General features: G+C 46.2%; 1 protein-coding gene across 1 annotated transcript in view; it reads left to right on the forward strand.

Moving 5' to 3' along the window:
* Positions 1 to 12817, forward strand: part of LOC115132061 (agrin) — a 291320-nt gene that overhangs the window by 204419 nt on the left and 74084 nt on the right. The window contains 2 exon segments of the mRNA XM_029664281.2: positions 1066 to 1290; positions 2324 to 2530. Coding sequence (XP_029520141.2) covers positions 1066 to 1290; positions 2324 to 2530 — 432 coding nt within the window.

Consider the following 12817-nt stretch of genomic DNA (forward strand, 5'->3'; position numbering starts at 1 on the left):
AGAAAAGGGGCTGGGTTTGAGTGAAAGAGCGGGAAGACTGAGGGACAAAGGGAGAAGCTGTGCTATCTTAAATACAGTATCTTATGCATTCTAAATTACTGCCCATTTGGAAAAGGAAAATGCAATAAATATTTACTCTGAGCTGCGCTTCGGTAGGTTGGTGGTAGATGGAAGGCCGTGTTGCCCAACCGAGTCCTTTGAAGAATGTTTCTGGTGGTCAATTGGATACGTTGTAGTAACGTCGTTGTGTGGTAGATGGGATACTCTGTCTGCATTTGCAGCTGCTGTTGCTAACTCAACGGCTAGGCGTTATCACTTCTGTAGTGAATAAGAGTTCAAAGTTCATACCATTCGCAACCAAAGCTCACGCTGAGGTTGGCTTAGTTCTGTAGTTGACATGTTAGTCCTTTTAACGCAGAGGCTGCAGACCTCACGTACTTGGAACAGCAGGTTACATTTTCGTCAAGGCTTTATATAGTGGAGCGAGAAGGGTGTGTCTGAAAAGTTTTATAACCCATGTCTCTTCACAGGGGCGGGCCACTGATTGAAAACCCAAATCTCTCATTTGGAAGCTAAAATTACATTTCATCTCTTCACCCAATAATTTCATATTCAAACATTTAAATTGAACAACAATTCCATGTGACTCCGATAACTACAATGTACATACTTTCCACTGTAGAGTTTATGTCATCCTATCATTGATGAGAATGTCCCAGATGACAACCGAACTGACATCATATTCATCAAGTACCACCGCATATGTTCAATTGGTCGGATTACCAGAATATAGTTAATTTCCCCCCACCTTCTGATGATCCCAGAATCTCTATGTTAACCAAGGGGTTTTCAAATTTCTCATCAGTAGGGTAGAGAGAGGAAAAAGGGGGGAAGAGGTATTTATGACTGCCATAAACCTACCCCCAGGCCAACGTCATGACACATGCCTATCTCTGGCATATCCCCGGTGATGGATAACCGTGTCCTACCACTAACCTCTTTCTCTCGCATTCTCTTTCTCTCTCTTTCTTTCTCTCTCCCCCGATCTCTCTCCCCTGTCCATAGACCCATGTAAAGGCCTCGAGAACAACCTGAACGTTGCATGCCGGGTGGAACCGCGCACCCACCAGCCCCTGAATATCCCCCGCCCGGAGTCCTGCCCAGCCGTCAATGAGCCACTGTGTGCCAGCGATGGGCAGACGTACGAGAGTGAGTGCCATATGAAGCGGACGGGCATGCAGAAGGGCATTGAACTCAAGAAGATCCACCCGGGCCGCTGCAAGAAACAAGGTGAGTTGGCACATTCACACACACACACAGACACACACACACACCCCACTGCCTTGACGGATAGATAACTAACCATGTTCTGTTAGGGCTCTGTTGTTACATGCGTGATACCAGACAGTTGGCAAAGGGGCTATTAAAACAGAGGTCTTAGGCCACACCAAGTCTGTAGTGCCAGGTTTACTGCAGATGACAAATGTTCCTGTTGCGTGAAAGGGGCTTCAATAGGCCACCACCTCCACTGCATCTGTAGCTTTTCCCCTCTCACCTCATCGTCACACATCTGAGACTCCCCATAGAGTTAAAGAAAGAGGCTCATGGTGTGATGCACTCTATTACAGACTCTCCTTCTGCCCTTATATTTTGTGGTCAAGCTTGAGTAGAGATATAGGCCGCTAGTACGCAACTACATTGGGGACTTGAATGTCTCAGGAGGAGCGTTAGCACTGTGTATGAGTTAGTCTGGATCGAGTTAAAAGGAACCCATTCACTATCTGCCTTTTACTGAGGTAAAATGGATGGGTGTGGTAATGACGTTTTTGTTTTTCAAGGTTTTGATATGGAGAGAATATTTTCATTTGAAATGCAGATCCATGAAATCAGGTTCTTTATTACGTTTAGGCGAGAACGGGGGGTTGTCTTGTAACATGACATACATACAATACATCCCTCTAATGTTCGACACTCAGATAAGGCAGCGCCGTAATTAAGTTTCAGTGTAGCGTGACCGCTTTACGAGAAAGAGAGGAATGGCTCCAATTTGAATTACTGTACAAATTTGATCCCCTGATCGGGAACGGAGTACATTTGAAAGCTCTGAACGGGTCTTGACCTCCCGGAGAGAACGTTTTGTAGACGATTGCCTCGATTTGTCGGCTGATTTGCTGCGTTAGCCTTATTTTCAGTCACATGTCAAGTCACATTTGATTAACAAAAAACAACATTATCACAACATCGCAGCACACATTACAGAGGAACATTACGAATTCTAAACAAGAACAAGAACAACTAAAATGTCCCCTCGTCCGTTTTGCAGAGGAGTGCAGGGAGGAGTGCAAGTTCAACGGCGTGTGCCAGGTGGAGCGTCTGGGCATGCGCTGCTCCTGCGAGCCCATCCAGTGCGATGGCACCTACAAGCCGCTGTGCGGCAAGGACGGCCACACCTACATCAATGACTGCGAGCGCCGGCGGGCTGAGTGCCAGGCCAAGGCCCATATTCCCGTCAAGCAGCAAGGCCCGTGTGGTGAGTCGGGACCCCTAGGAAGAGAAAGGGGGAGTAGCCTTTGGTCCTCTCCCTCTCTCTCCCTCTTGTTGACTCCTCCTCCCACAGTGTTTTTGAAACGTCCTCCTGTCCTGTGTAAGTACTGTGTGTGTGTTGGTTCTCTGTCTGTCTCTTGACTTGTCAGTAATCTGTGATGGGAGGGGAAAAAGCTAACAGACAGGAATTTACCGTGACCACCACTTTTCCCTTCACCCCCATCCACCTCATCCCCGTCACGCTCCGCCATCACATGTGACACATGAAACACAACGGCCTTCATGTTTCATTCATGTCCTCCTACCCTCTGGTAGTGCCAGTCTTCCACTTAAATGGGTCTCTCTCTCTCTCTCTCTCTCTCTCTCTCTCTCTTTCTCTATACATAACACACACAACGTTTTGTCGCTCGCCTGTCTTTGTCTCTGTCTGTCTCTTTTTTGTCTCTGTGGCTTCCTTTTTAAACAGGTATTCTTTCTGTTTCAGTGCGTCTCAGTCTGTCTGTCTTTATCCGTGTGACGTCTGCCGCTGTTTGGGACACAGCACTCGCTGCAGCACAACCTTTGACCCCTCTGGTGGACAGTTGGGAGGGGTCAGACTCCTCCAATTGGACTAAACATGGGGGTGGTGGGATGGTTGTCTTGTCTTCCTCCCCTGTCTCTTTCTTTCTCTCTCTCTCTCTCTCTCTCTCTCTCTGTCTCTCTCTCTCTCTCTCTCTCTCTCTCTCTCTCTCTCTCTCGAACTAGCTACAGTATCTCTCTGAAACGGAGTAGTATGTTCTCTCCCAACACTCCAAGCTGTTGCTCTTGTCTCTCCTCCTCTGTGCACTCTCCATGCAGCCCTGCTGTGTTTGCGGGCGGAAGAAAGCATCCGTCCGTGAGGTTTGGGAGCTCTTCTTCCCAGCGCTGTGTTTTGTCTTGTCTTGTGTCAACCCCTTTCCCATTGCCCAACCCCCTTATCCCTCAACCCTAAATCTATTGGTACCCTTCTACCCCAGCATGGCAGACTGCATGTGGACACTCCTAACCCCTGCCCAATGCACTCCTAACCCCTGCCCAATGCGCCACTCTCCCTTGCCTCCTGGGCACTGACATTCGTCGTGCCATGCCCAGTGTCTACTGACTAGGTCTCTCAACCTTATATAATCTAAGGCAGTGTTTCTTAATCCTGGTCCAAGGGACCAGTTATTGTTTTCGCCCTAGCATTACACACCTGGTCCCACGAATCAACTCTTCATCAAACCTTTGATTAGTGGAATCAGGTGTTTAGCGCCAGGGCAAAAACTAAAACGTTAGAGCAGCAGTGGGCAAACATACCCCAGCCAAGGCCATCCGGTGTGGGTGCATGTTTTTGCTCCCGCCAAGCAGTAACGCATATGATTCAGCACATCAAAGCATCGATTGAAGACTACGATTAGTCAATTTTGTAGAGTTCCGGTGTGTTCCTGTTTGGCTGGAGTACAATCCTGCGCACGCAATGACCGTTGCGGAGTATAGATAGCCTACCCCCGATGAAGAGTGGCTGTCCTCGACAGACAAGCTAAGCCACAGGCGTTCTGTAGCAACGTTCCTCTGCTTCTTCTTTGACAGATATCTCTATCTCGTCTCACTCGGGTTGCTTATCTGAATACTAAGTTGTATTCGTCTCCGCTAGGTGACGTCAGAAGCATCGCTCCACAGTATCACGGTGCAACTCATTAGCATTGTTTTCTAGTCTCTTCCCCCGTCTTTTTGCCACGCATATATTAACAAGCGAAATGTCCGGGTGCTTATGTGTTTTTTCTTTTGTTTTTCATTATTTTCGACAAAGTAAACTGTTACAGTCCTTTTCGGCGGGTTTTAGCCGGTGGCAAGTTACAGTGTTTTTTAATGTGTTTCTATTGACATTTGCATATTTAGCCAAACAGCTCGCTCGACTATTTAATTAAACATCAAAAGGAGAGGAGCAAGGTGCCCACCGAGGCAGTTGGTTTAGTGTGGGTGACGACGGGACTGTGTTCCTACCTTTGGACACCTGCACACGGTTTGATGCTTAATTACTGTGTTTCTTCGTCTTCTCGTCTCTCTATCTCTCCTTCCGACCCTCTCTAACTTCTCCTAATTCGCAAGTCGTTCTTGCTCTGTGTGTCTGAATGGCCGGGTGTGGATTAGATAGAGACCCCAGCACTGCTAGTCTCCTTTCCGCTAGTCTTAAGGAGTCAATGCCCTGACGAGGTCCACTGGAAGGTGCGCGTGCGTGGTCGAGTGAGGCTTTGGGTGTGTGTGCAGGTGTGTGTATATTTGGTTGTGTGTGTGCAAGCTTGTGTGCATTTTGGTTTTGTTTGATTGTGTGTGCCAGACATGTTTGTATGTGACGGTGTGTGTGTCTGTGTGTTTTGATGGCCTCTTTGTCACGACGTGGTCAATAGCACGAGCGGAGCACAAGTTACAGTTACGGCCGTGCACCTTGCGACACTCTTTCACCACTGTGACAGTGGCAGCCATTGTTTTCTCACTGTACTTTCTTCCTAACAACGACACTACACAAAGAACGTGGTTGTGACATGCTAACTGGGCCTCCCTTGCTCACTGCAATGGCACATCCCAAATACACCAGCATTTTAGAGTGACCAAAAGCAGAGGTACGCACACACACACACCCGCCCGCCCACCCACCCACCCACACACACACACACACACACCCACACACATACACACACCCTTCAAACTACTGAAGACGAGAGGGACCCTGCTGTCTTGTACCATTCTATAGTCCTCGTATACAGCTGCTGTCCTGGCATTCCTGCTGTGTGCAGAGCCTTCTCCTTGCACCCCCATAAGCTTAAGTGGTTCAGCCCTTCATCGTGTGCCGCCTGGCATTAGCCAGCCTTTTGTCACTTCCCGATGGCTCTTAGAGCTTCAACCAAGAGGTGGATAGGGAGCGAAAGACTGGGATGATGGGGTGTCATGGCTGTCACTACCCCCACCACCCCCCAGATGCGCGCGCACACACACACACACACACACACACACACATTTGGTGAGACACAGTGCTAGTTTATAGATCAATCATGCCACAAGCCATCAGGAGGGCTGAAAATCTCCAGATATGAGCCTGTAAATCTCAGTCACCTGCGGTGAGTGTGGTGACAACCCCCTAATGTGACTGTCGTCCGCCGTTTCACTCTCCATGTCCCTAAAGGGCCACTTGTCCCCTATGGGGGGGAAACAGACTAGCCTAATCATACAGACACCAGTGTCGGCGATGCTGAGAAAGACAATGCTGCCCTATTTGATTAATAACCTATATGGTCTTATATTGAGTTCCACAGGAATGTGTTCGAGGTCAGTCTCTCATGAGATGGTCACTATATAAGGGGCTAAAAAGGAATAGTGGTGGATTGCGAGAGGCCAATTCTTAGCATTACTAGGATGCTCAGCTGAAAAACGAAGTCAAAGTGGTTTAAGATGCCTCTCGTTTGACCCTGAGAGCTGGAAGGAAGCTTTCAGTCCTGTGAGACATGGACATATAAAATGGTACAGAGGTTCACAGACAGACCGGTCGGCAGACACACACACACACACACACACACACACACACACACACACACACACACACAGTGAAGTGCTTAGTTAGATAGTTAGATAAATGGTATGAATGCCATTTAAGAGCGGTGCGAGATTGTTTGTGTGTGTCTGTGTTTGTGTGTGTGTGCATAGATGTGTGTGCATATGTGTGTGTGTGTGTGCATATGTGTGTGTGCATGCACACGTTCACACACACAGTTTTCCCCTGGAGGTTAACAGAAAATCACTCAGCCGGAGAGACATTGTCATTGACAAAGAGCCTCTGCAGAAGAGGAGAAATTGGGGTGAAAAAAACTGAAACGTGCGCCTTAGGTGACAAGTCTCTCCGGTGAATATTTATCATTTGCATGTTTATTTGATTAGCATCTCTGCTGCTGTGCGACGACACAAGTCACTGGCTTTGATTATACTCATAAACAATAATAGGTTGAGTACCCATTGAACCCAGAGAGGACCTCCAGTGATGTTTGGTAATGAATCTAATTAATGGACTTGCTCTGGGAGTTACAGTGCATTCAGAATGTATTCACACCCCTTGACTTTTGCTACATTTTGTTGTGTTACAAAGTCAGATTAAAATGGATTTAATTGTCATGTTTTGTCAACAGTCCACACAAAATACTCTGATGTCAAAGTGGCAAAAAAAAAAAAAAAATTCATTAAAATAAAACACTAATATATCTTGATTAGATAAGTAATCAAACCCCTGAGTCAATACATGTTTGAATCACCTTTGGCAGCGATTACAGCTGTGAGTCTTTCTGGGTAAGAGCTTTAAACACCTGGAGTGTGCAACATTTTCCCATTATTATTTTCGAAATGATTCAAGTTCTGTCAAATTAGTTGTTGACTAGGAAATCATTTTCAAGACTTTCCATAGATTTTCAAGCGGATTTAAGTCAAAACTGTAACTCGGCCACTCAGGAACATTTGTCTTCTTGGTAAGAAACTCCAGTGGCCTTGAGTTTTATGTTACTGTCCTCCTTAAAGGTGAATTTGTCTCCCAGAGTCTGTTGGAAAGCAGACTGAACCAGGTTTTCCTCTATGATTTTGCCTGTGCTTAGCTCTTTTCCATTTTATTTTTTATCCCGAAAAACGTCCTTAACAATCACAAGCATACCCATAACATGATGAAAATATGAAGAGTGGTACTCATTTTATTTGCCCCAAACATAACACTTTGTATTAAGGACAAAAAGCTTATTGCTTTGCCACATTTTTTTGCTATATTACTTTAGTGCCTTGTTGCAAAGAGGATGTATGTTTTGGAATATTTGTATTCTGTACAGGCTTCCTTCTTTTCACTCTGTCAATTAGGTCAGTATTGTGGAGTAACCACAATGTTGTTGATCCATCCTCAGTTTTACAGCCATTAAACTCTGTATTTGTCACAATTGGCCTCATGTTCAAATCCCTGAGCGGTTTCCTGCCTCTCCGGCAACTGAATTAGGAAGGAAGGACGTCTATCTTTTTAGTGACTGGGTGCATTGATCATCTTCCAAAGTGTAATTAATAACATCCCCGTGATCAAATGAATATTAAATGTATGTTTATTTTTACCCATCTACCAATAGGTGCCCTTCTTTGTGAGGCATTGAAAAACATCCGTGGTGTTGGTGGTTGAATCTGTTTTAAATTCACTGAGGGACCGTACAGATAATTGTGTGTGGTACAGAGATGATGTAGTAACTTATTTTGTGAGTTGTTCAGCAAATGTTTACTCCTAAAGTTATGTAGGCTTGCCATAACAAAGGAGTTCAATACTTATTGACTCAAGACATTTCTGCTTTTCATTTTTAATTAATTTGTAAAAATTTAGAGAAGCATTGGGTATTGTGTGTAGGCCAGTGACATAAAATCTACATTTAATACATTTTCAATTCAGGCTGTAATACAACAAAAATGTGGAAAAATTCAAGGGGTGTTAAGGATTATAGCGGCCCATACCGATTGTGTGTGGTGTTGCTGTGTGATTGTGTGTGGTGTTGCTGTGTGATTGTGTGTGGTGTTGCTGTGTGATTGTGTGTGGTGTTGCTGTGTGATTGTGTGTGTTTGCTGTGTGATTGTGTGTGGTGTTGCTGTGTGATGTGGTGTTGGTGTGTGTGATTGTGTGTGGTGTTGGTGTGTGATTGTGTGTGGTGTTGGTGTGTGATTGTGTGTGGTGTTGGTGTGTGGTGTTGGTGTGTGGTGTTGGTGTGTGATTGTGTGTGGTGTTGGTGTGTGATTGTGTGTGGTGTTGGTGTGTGATTGTGTGTGGTGTTGCTGTGTGATTGTGTGTGGTGTTGCTGTGTGATTGTGTGTGGTGTTGCTGTGTGATTGTGTGTGGTGTTGCTGTGTGATTGTGTGTGGTGTTGCTGTGTGATTGTGTGTGGTGTTGGTGTGTGATTGTGTGTGTGTGTCGGTGTGTGATTGTGTGTGTGTGTCAGTGGTTGTCGGTGGTGGCAGAGTCGCTGCAGGCACCAGGCCTTATGGGTACAGCAGGTTCTTCCTATGGCGAACCAACCCTTACCCCATCTGTTGCACCCCTCCTTGCTTCCTCCCTCTCTTCCTTTCCTACAGTGTATGTGTTGTGTGCTGCTGGTCAGTGCACCCGGACCAGGCCCACCATGCCAATGATGTCCATCTGCTGTTTGGTGGCCTGCCTTTAATTTTCCTCTCCTCCCCCTCTTCTCTCCTCTGTTCTCTGTAAGTATACCCATGTCATGAGATGGAGGAGCTCATCTTTGTCTTTGTTCCCTCGCTGTTGTCTTTCTCTGCCCCCCCCACCCCCTCTCTCCCTCTGTTTGCTGTATTTCACTTCATCTGTGTTCCCTGTGTCGTTTGATAGAAGAGAAATCTATCAGGTTTGGTGTTTGGGGTTTTAAATGTCAAGTGGAGGACTGTCCCCTTGCAGCCATTACTCTGTGATAAGTGCTCCGAAGCAGGGAAACACAGCTCGCGGGCCTTCGTTTTACCATATGCTAATATTGAGACTTTTCTCTCGCGTTCCTGGCACCTATTTTAATATGTTCCATAAAAGTTTTCACTGCTAGAGAGACATAGGGGGTGGCAGGTACTCCCCCTGCAGCACCGACAAAACTGGGTTAGGGCGCACCGCGGCATGTGCCGCTGTCTCTGCTTCCCATTGGCTGTTTCTACACAGTGGGCGGTGCCGGCAGCCACTTCTCCCTCACCGAATTGGCTACCTAGAGCGCAGGGATGGGTTTTCTTAGATTCTTATAGTGACATTGGGATCCAGAATTGGAGCAGGGAAGATTCCAATCTACATATGCATGAGTAGGGAGAAGCTCTACCGCATAAAATAATCTCCCTGCATTTACATCCATATGTACAGGCTTAAACCACAAACATTACCCACGCAAACAAGGCTAGGAATATGACACTCCATCTCTCCAGGCTTATATACAGACCGCCTGCCGAGTGTGTTCAGCTCAACAAGGCTTTGACTGAGGTAATACTCAGGTCAACTCTGAGAAATCCCGTATTTGCTTGTCAGATAAGGCCTCTAAATCTTGACTAATGTAGCAGTTTAGTGAGAGACAGGGAAGAGGCAACGTCTCTCTTGGGAGGGGGAAGATGGGTAGCGGAACGTTTGTCAGTGAGGGTCGTTCCGCCTCTTGGTGGGGGAGACAGGTAGCAGAACTTTGGCAGAATGTTTTATCAGTGGGTGGGCCTGTGGCGGTTATGGTTTTCTTAGCATTTGCAGCACCCCAGCAGCCCACTTTATCTGACAGGGACTTCTAATCTCCCTGGTCTTAAAGGGCATTTCTGCCACTTTTCAACCTCATTCATCATCTCCAGCACCAACCAGTGTCTACATACTGTATGTGAAAGCAGGGCATTACTATGATCTGCGGCCAAGACGATAAGAAGAAAAGTCTTTAAAAAAAGGTGTCTCTGTGACATCACAGGGTAGGTTGAAAAGTAAAAGACGATGATTTTCAAAACCTGCAACAGGTTTCTAGCCCAAAGGAGGGTATTGTCTTGCTCCCCATGCCACTGCGGATATCATAGTGTTTGAAAATCACTGTTTTTAAAATGTTGTAACTTTTGCTGATGTTTTAACTTTATATTTCTTTCCACAAAACTTAGAAATGTGCTTTTTTCACATGCCCCGAGTGTACAAAACATTATGAACCCCTGCTCTGTCCATGACACAGACTGACCAGGTGGATCCAGGTGAAGGCTATGATCCCTTATTGATGTCACATGTTAAATCCACTTCAATCAGTGTAGATGAAGGGAAGAAGACAGGTCAAAGAAGGATTTTTAAGCATTGAGACAATTGAGACATGAATTGTGTACGTGTGCCATTCAGAAGGTGACACAATATTTACTGTAAGTGCCTTTGAACGGATGTATGGTAGTAGGTGCCAGGCGCACCGGTTGAGTGTCAAGTACTGCAACGCTGCTGGGTTCTTCACACTCAACAGTTTTCCGTGTGTATCAAGAATGGTCCACCACCCAAAGGACATCCAGCCAACTTGACACAACTGTGGGAAGCATTGTGGTCAACATCCCTGTGGAACGCTTTCAACACTTTGTAGAGTCCATGCCCCGGCGAATTGAGGCTGTTTTGGGGGCAAAAGGGTTTGCGACTCAATATTAGCAAGGTGAACCTAATGTTTTTCACACTAAGCGTACAGTATGTTGACACTGGTATTGTGCTAGAGATAATACAAAATAGGTTGAAAAGTGGTGGAGTTGCCCTTTAAGCTCGGAGCTCGCCACTATAAAATATCAGACTAATTAAAAACAAAAGGAAAGTAGGGGAGCGGCGGGAGGAAGGAAGGAAGGAAGGAAGGAAGGAAGGAAGGAAGGAAGGAAGGAAGGAAGGAAGGAAGGAAGGAAGGAAGGAAGGAGAGAGCCTGGCCTAGGCTGGTGGGAGAAGGGCAGAAAGAGGTGGCAGCATTCAGACTCCCAAGTCGCCATGTCTGGGACAGAAACATTGTCCTTTCTTAGAGAAGCCTCTAGGGACTGGTATGAGATGTCTACTCCTAAACAGTTTCTTGACTGCAGCTAGAAGAAGAATTATTGAACAGAGGAGAGTTATTCATCTCCTCGCTCACACATCCCTAGCCAACACACCTTTTTCTGTCTCTCATGTCTTTGATGACGCTTGCGGCACTCTGGATCCCACACACACACACACACACACACACACACACACACACACACACACAAACAGTGAGTCACCATCGTCTCTTTCGTCTGATAAACAGAGGGGTCATTTGTTGTGTGTGTGTATGAGTCTGACTGCTGCAGCCTGGGACCTAGTATCTGTCCCTCTACTGAGGCATATGTCTGTCTGTCTGTCTTTCTGTCTGTCTATCGGTCGTGGCAGCTCCAGTCCTTGAACAGCACAGCCACTGCTACCATCTCTACCCAGGCCTCTGGGATGATAGGCTGCTGTTTCAAAGTCTCCCTCACTGCCTTTGAGGGAGAAAATACGCTTTTAGTTCCCTGAGATTTTTTTTCAGACTGAGGGAATATGCAAGCCTTCTCAATTACCAAAGTCGGGTATAAGGGCTGCTGGAGGTTTCTCAAAGTCTCTCATCGTATGCTCATTCTCTCTCTCCATGCTAAGATTATTTCACAGAGAATTTGGGGAGTTTCGCCACCCCCCCTTCTCTTTTTTGATTGAATAAATCTGAGAGAAAAACATTGCCTCCAGAAGAAGTGGGAGAATGAGAATGTTTGGGATTATTTCTCATTCCTTATTTTTGGGGGTAGAAACAAAGAAAACAAGGGACTGAAGGTTATCGGAGGCTGCAGTTGTATTTTAGGGAGCTGGGCCTTCGGAAATGGGTTGTGAACCGTTCTCAAGGCCACGCGTGTGTGTGTGCTGATCGCCCTCTGTATCCAGCGCTACACACATAGACACACACACACACACACAGTGTAGAAAAAAGATCAGGCAGAATAGCGTTTTTTGAAGCCCGGCTGAATTAGGCACAGTTCCACCACATACATATTTACATGCCAATTCGGAGCTCTTTCAAACTGCCGGCTTGCCCACAACACAGAAATCAATAGCAGTGTTCCACTACTTAATCCGCAACGTTCCCATTAGAAAAAGTGAGATCCTTGTCTCCTTGCTCATCCTTATTCAGGATCCGTAAAGATTTGTTCAATTACGGTCGCCGACGGGCACTAGATGTAGCCTGGCGATTGCTCCTCCTCCACACTAGTATCGGCTAGGGCCTTATCCCCTTGTTTTTACTGCTGCTCTCTTGATGTAAAAGAGGTGTAGAACACAGGTGAGGCTTTTTATAACGCCAAATCATCCTGTGGCGAGACACTATCGCAATGGCAACGGCACATAATAACCATTTAATAATACGCATAAAATAACCTTTTAAGTGTTCCTTGCTGATTGCTGACCCTCTACACTACAGCCTAACTACTACACCCTAACACAGACGCCGTGGGGCGCCGGAAAGCATGCAGCGTCCATCTTGACACTTATGAATTTTTTTTCTCCACCACAGTCCTGTGATTTTAGACGCTATCTAATCGAACATCAAGCCTCTTCCAGGGTTCTGAGATGACTTCACTCCTATCACTCCTATCGGTTCCCCTCCTCACCCACAGTGGGAAATTACCTTCTGCTATATGTTGATGATTTTACCCAGAGCTGAGATGAGGCTCAAGGGGAGACTTTAACAGTATTAAACGCACCCGTGCTTTCAGAAACTAAACGGCAGCA

This window comes from Oncorhynchus nerka, linkage group LG7 (assembly GCF_034236695.1).
Source record: "Oncorhynchus nerka isolate Pitt River linkage group LG7, Oner_Uvic_2.0, whole genome shotgun sequence".
Taxonomy (NCBI): domain Eukaryota; kingdom Metazoa; phylum Chordata; class Actinopteri; order Salmoniformes; family Salmonidae; genus Oncorhynchus; species Oncorhynchus nerka.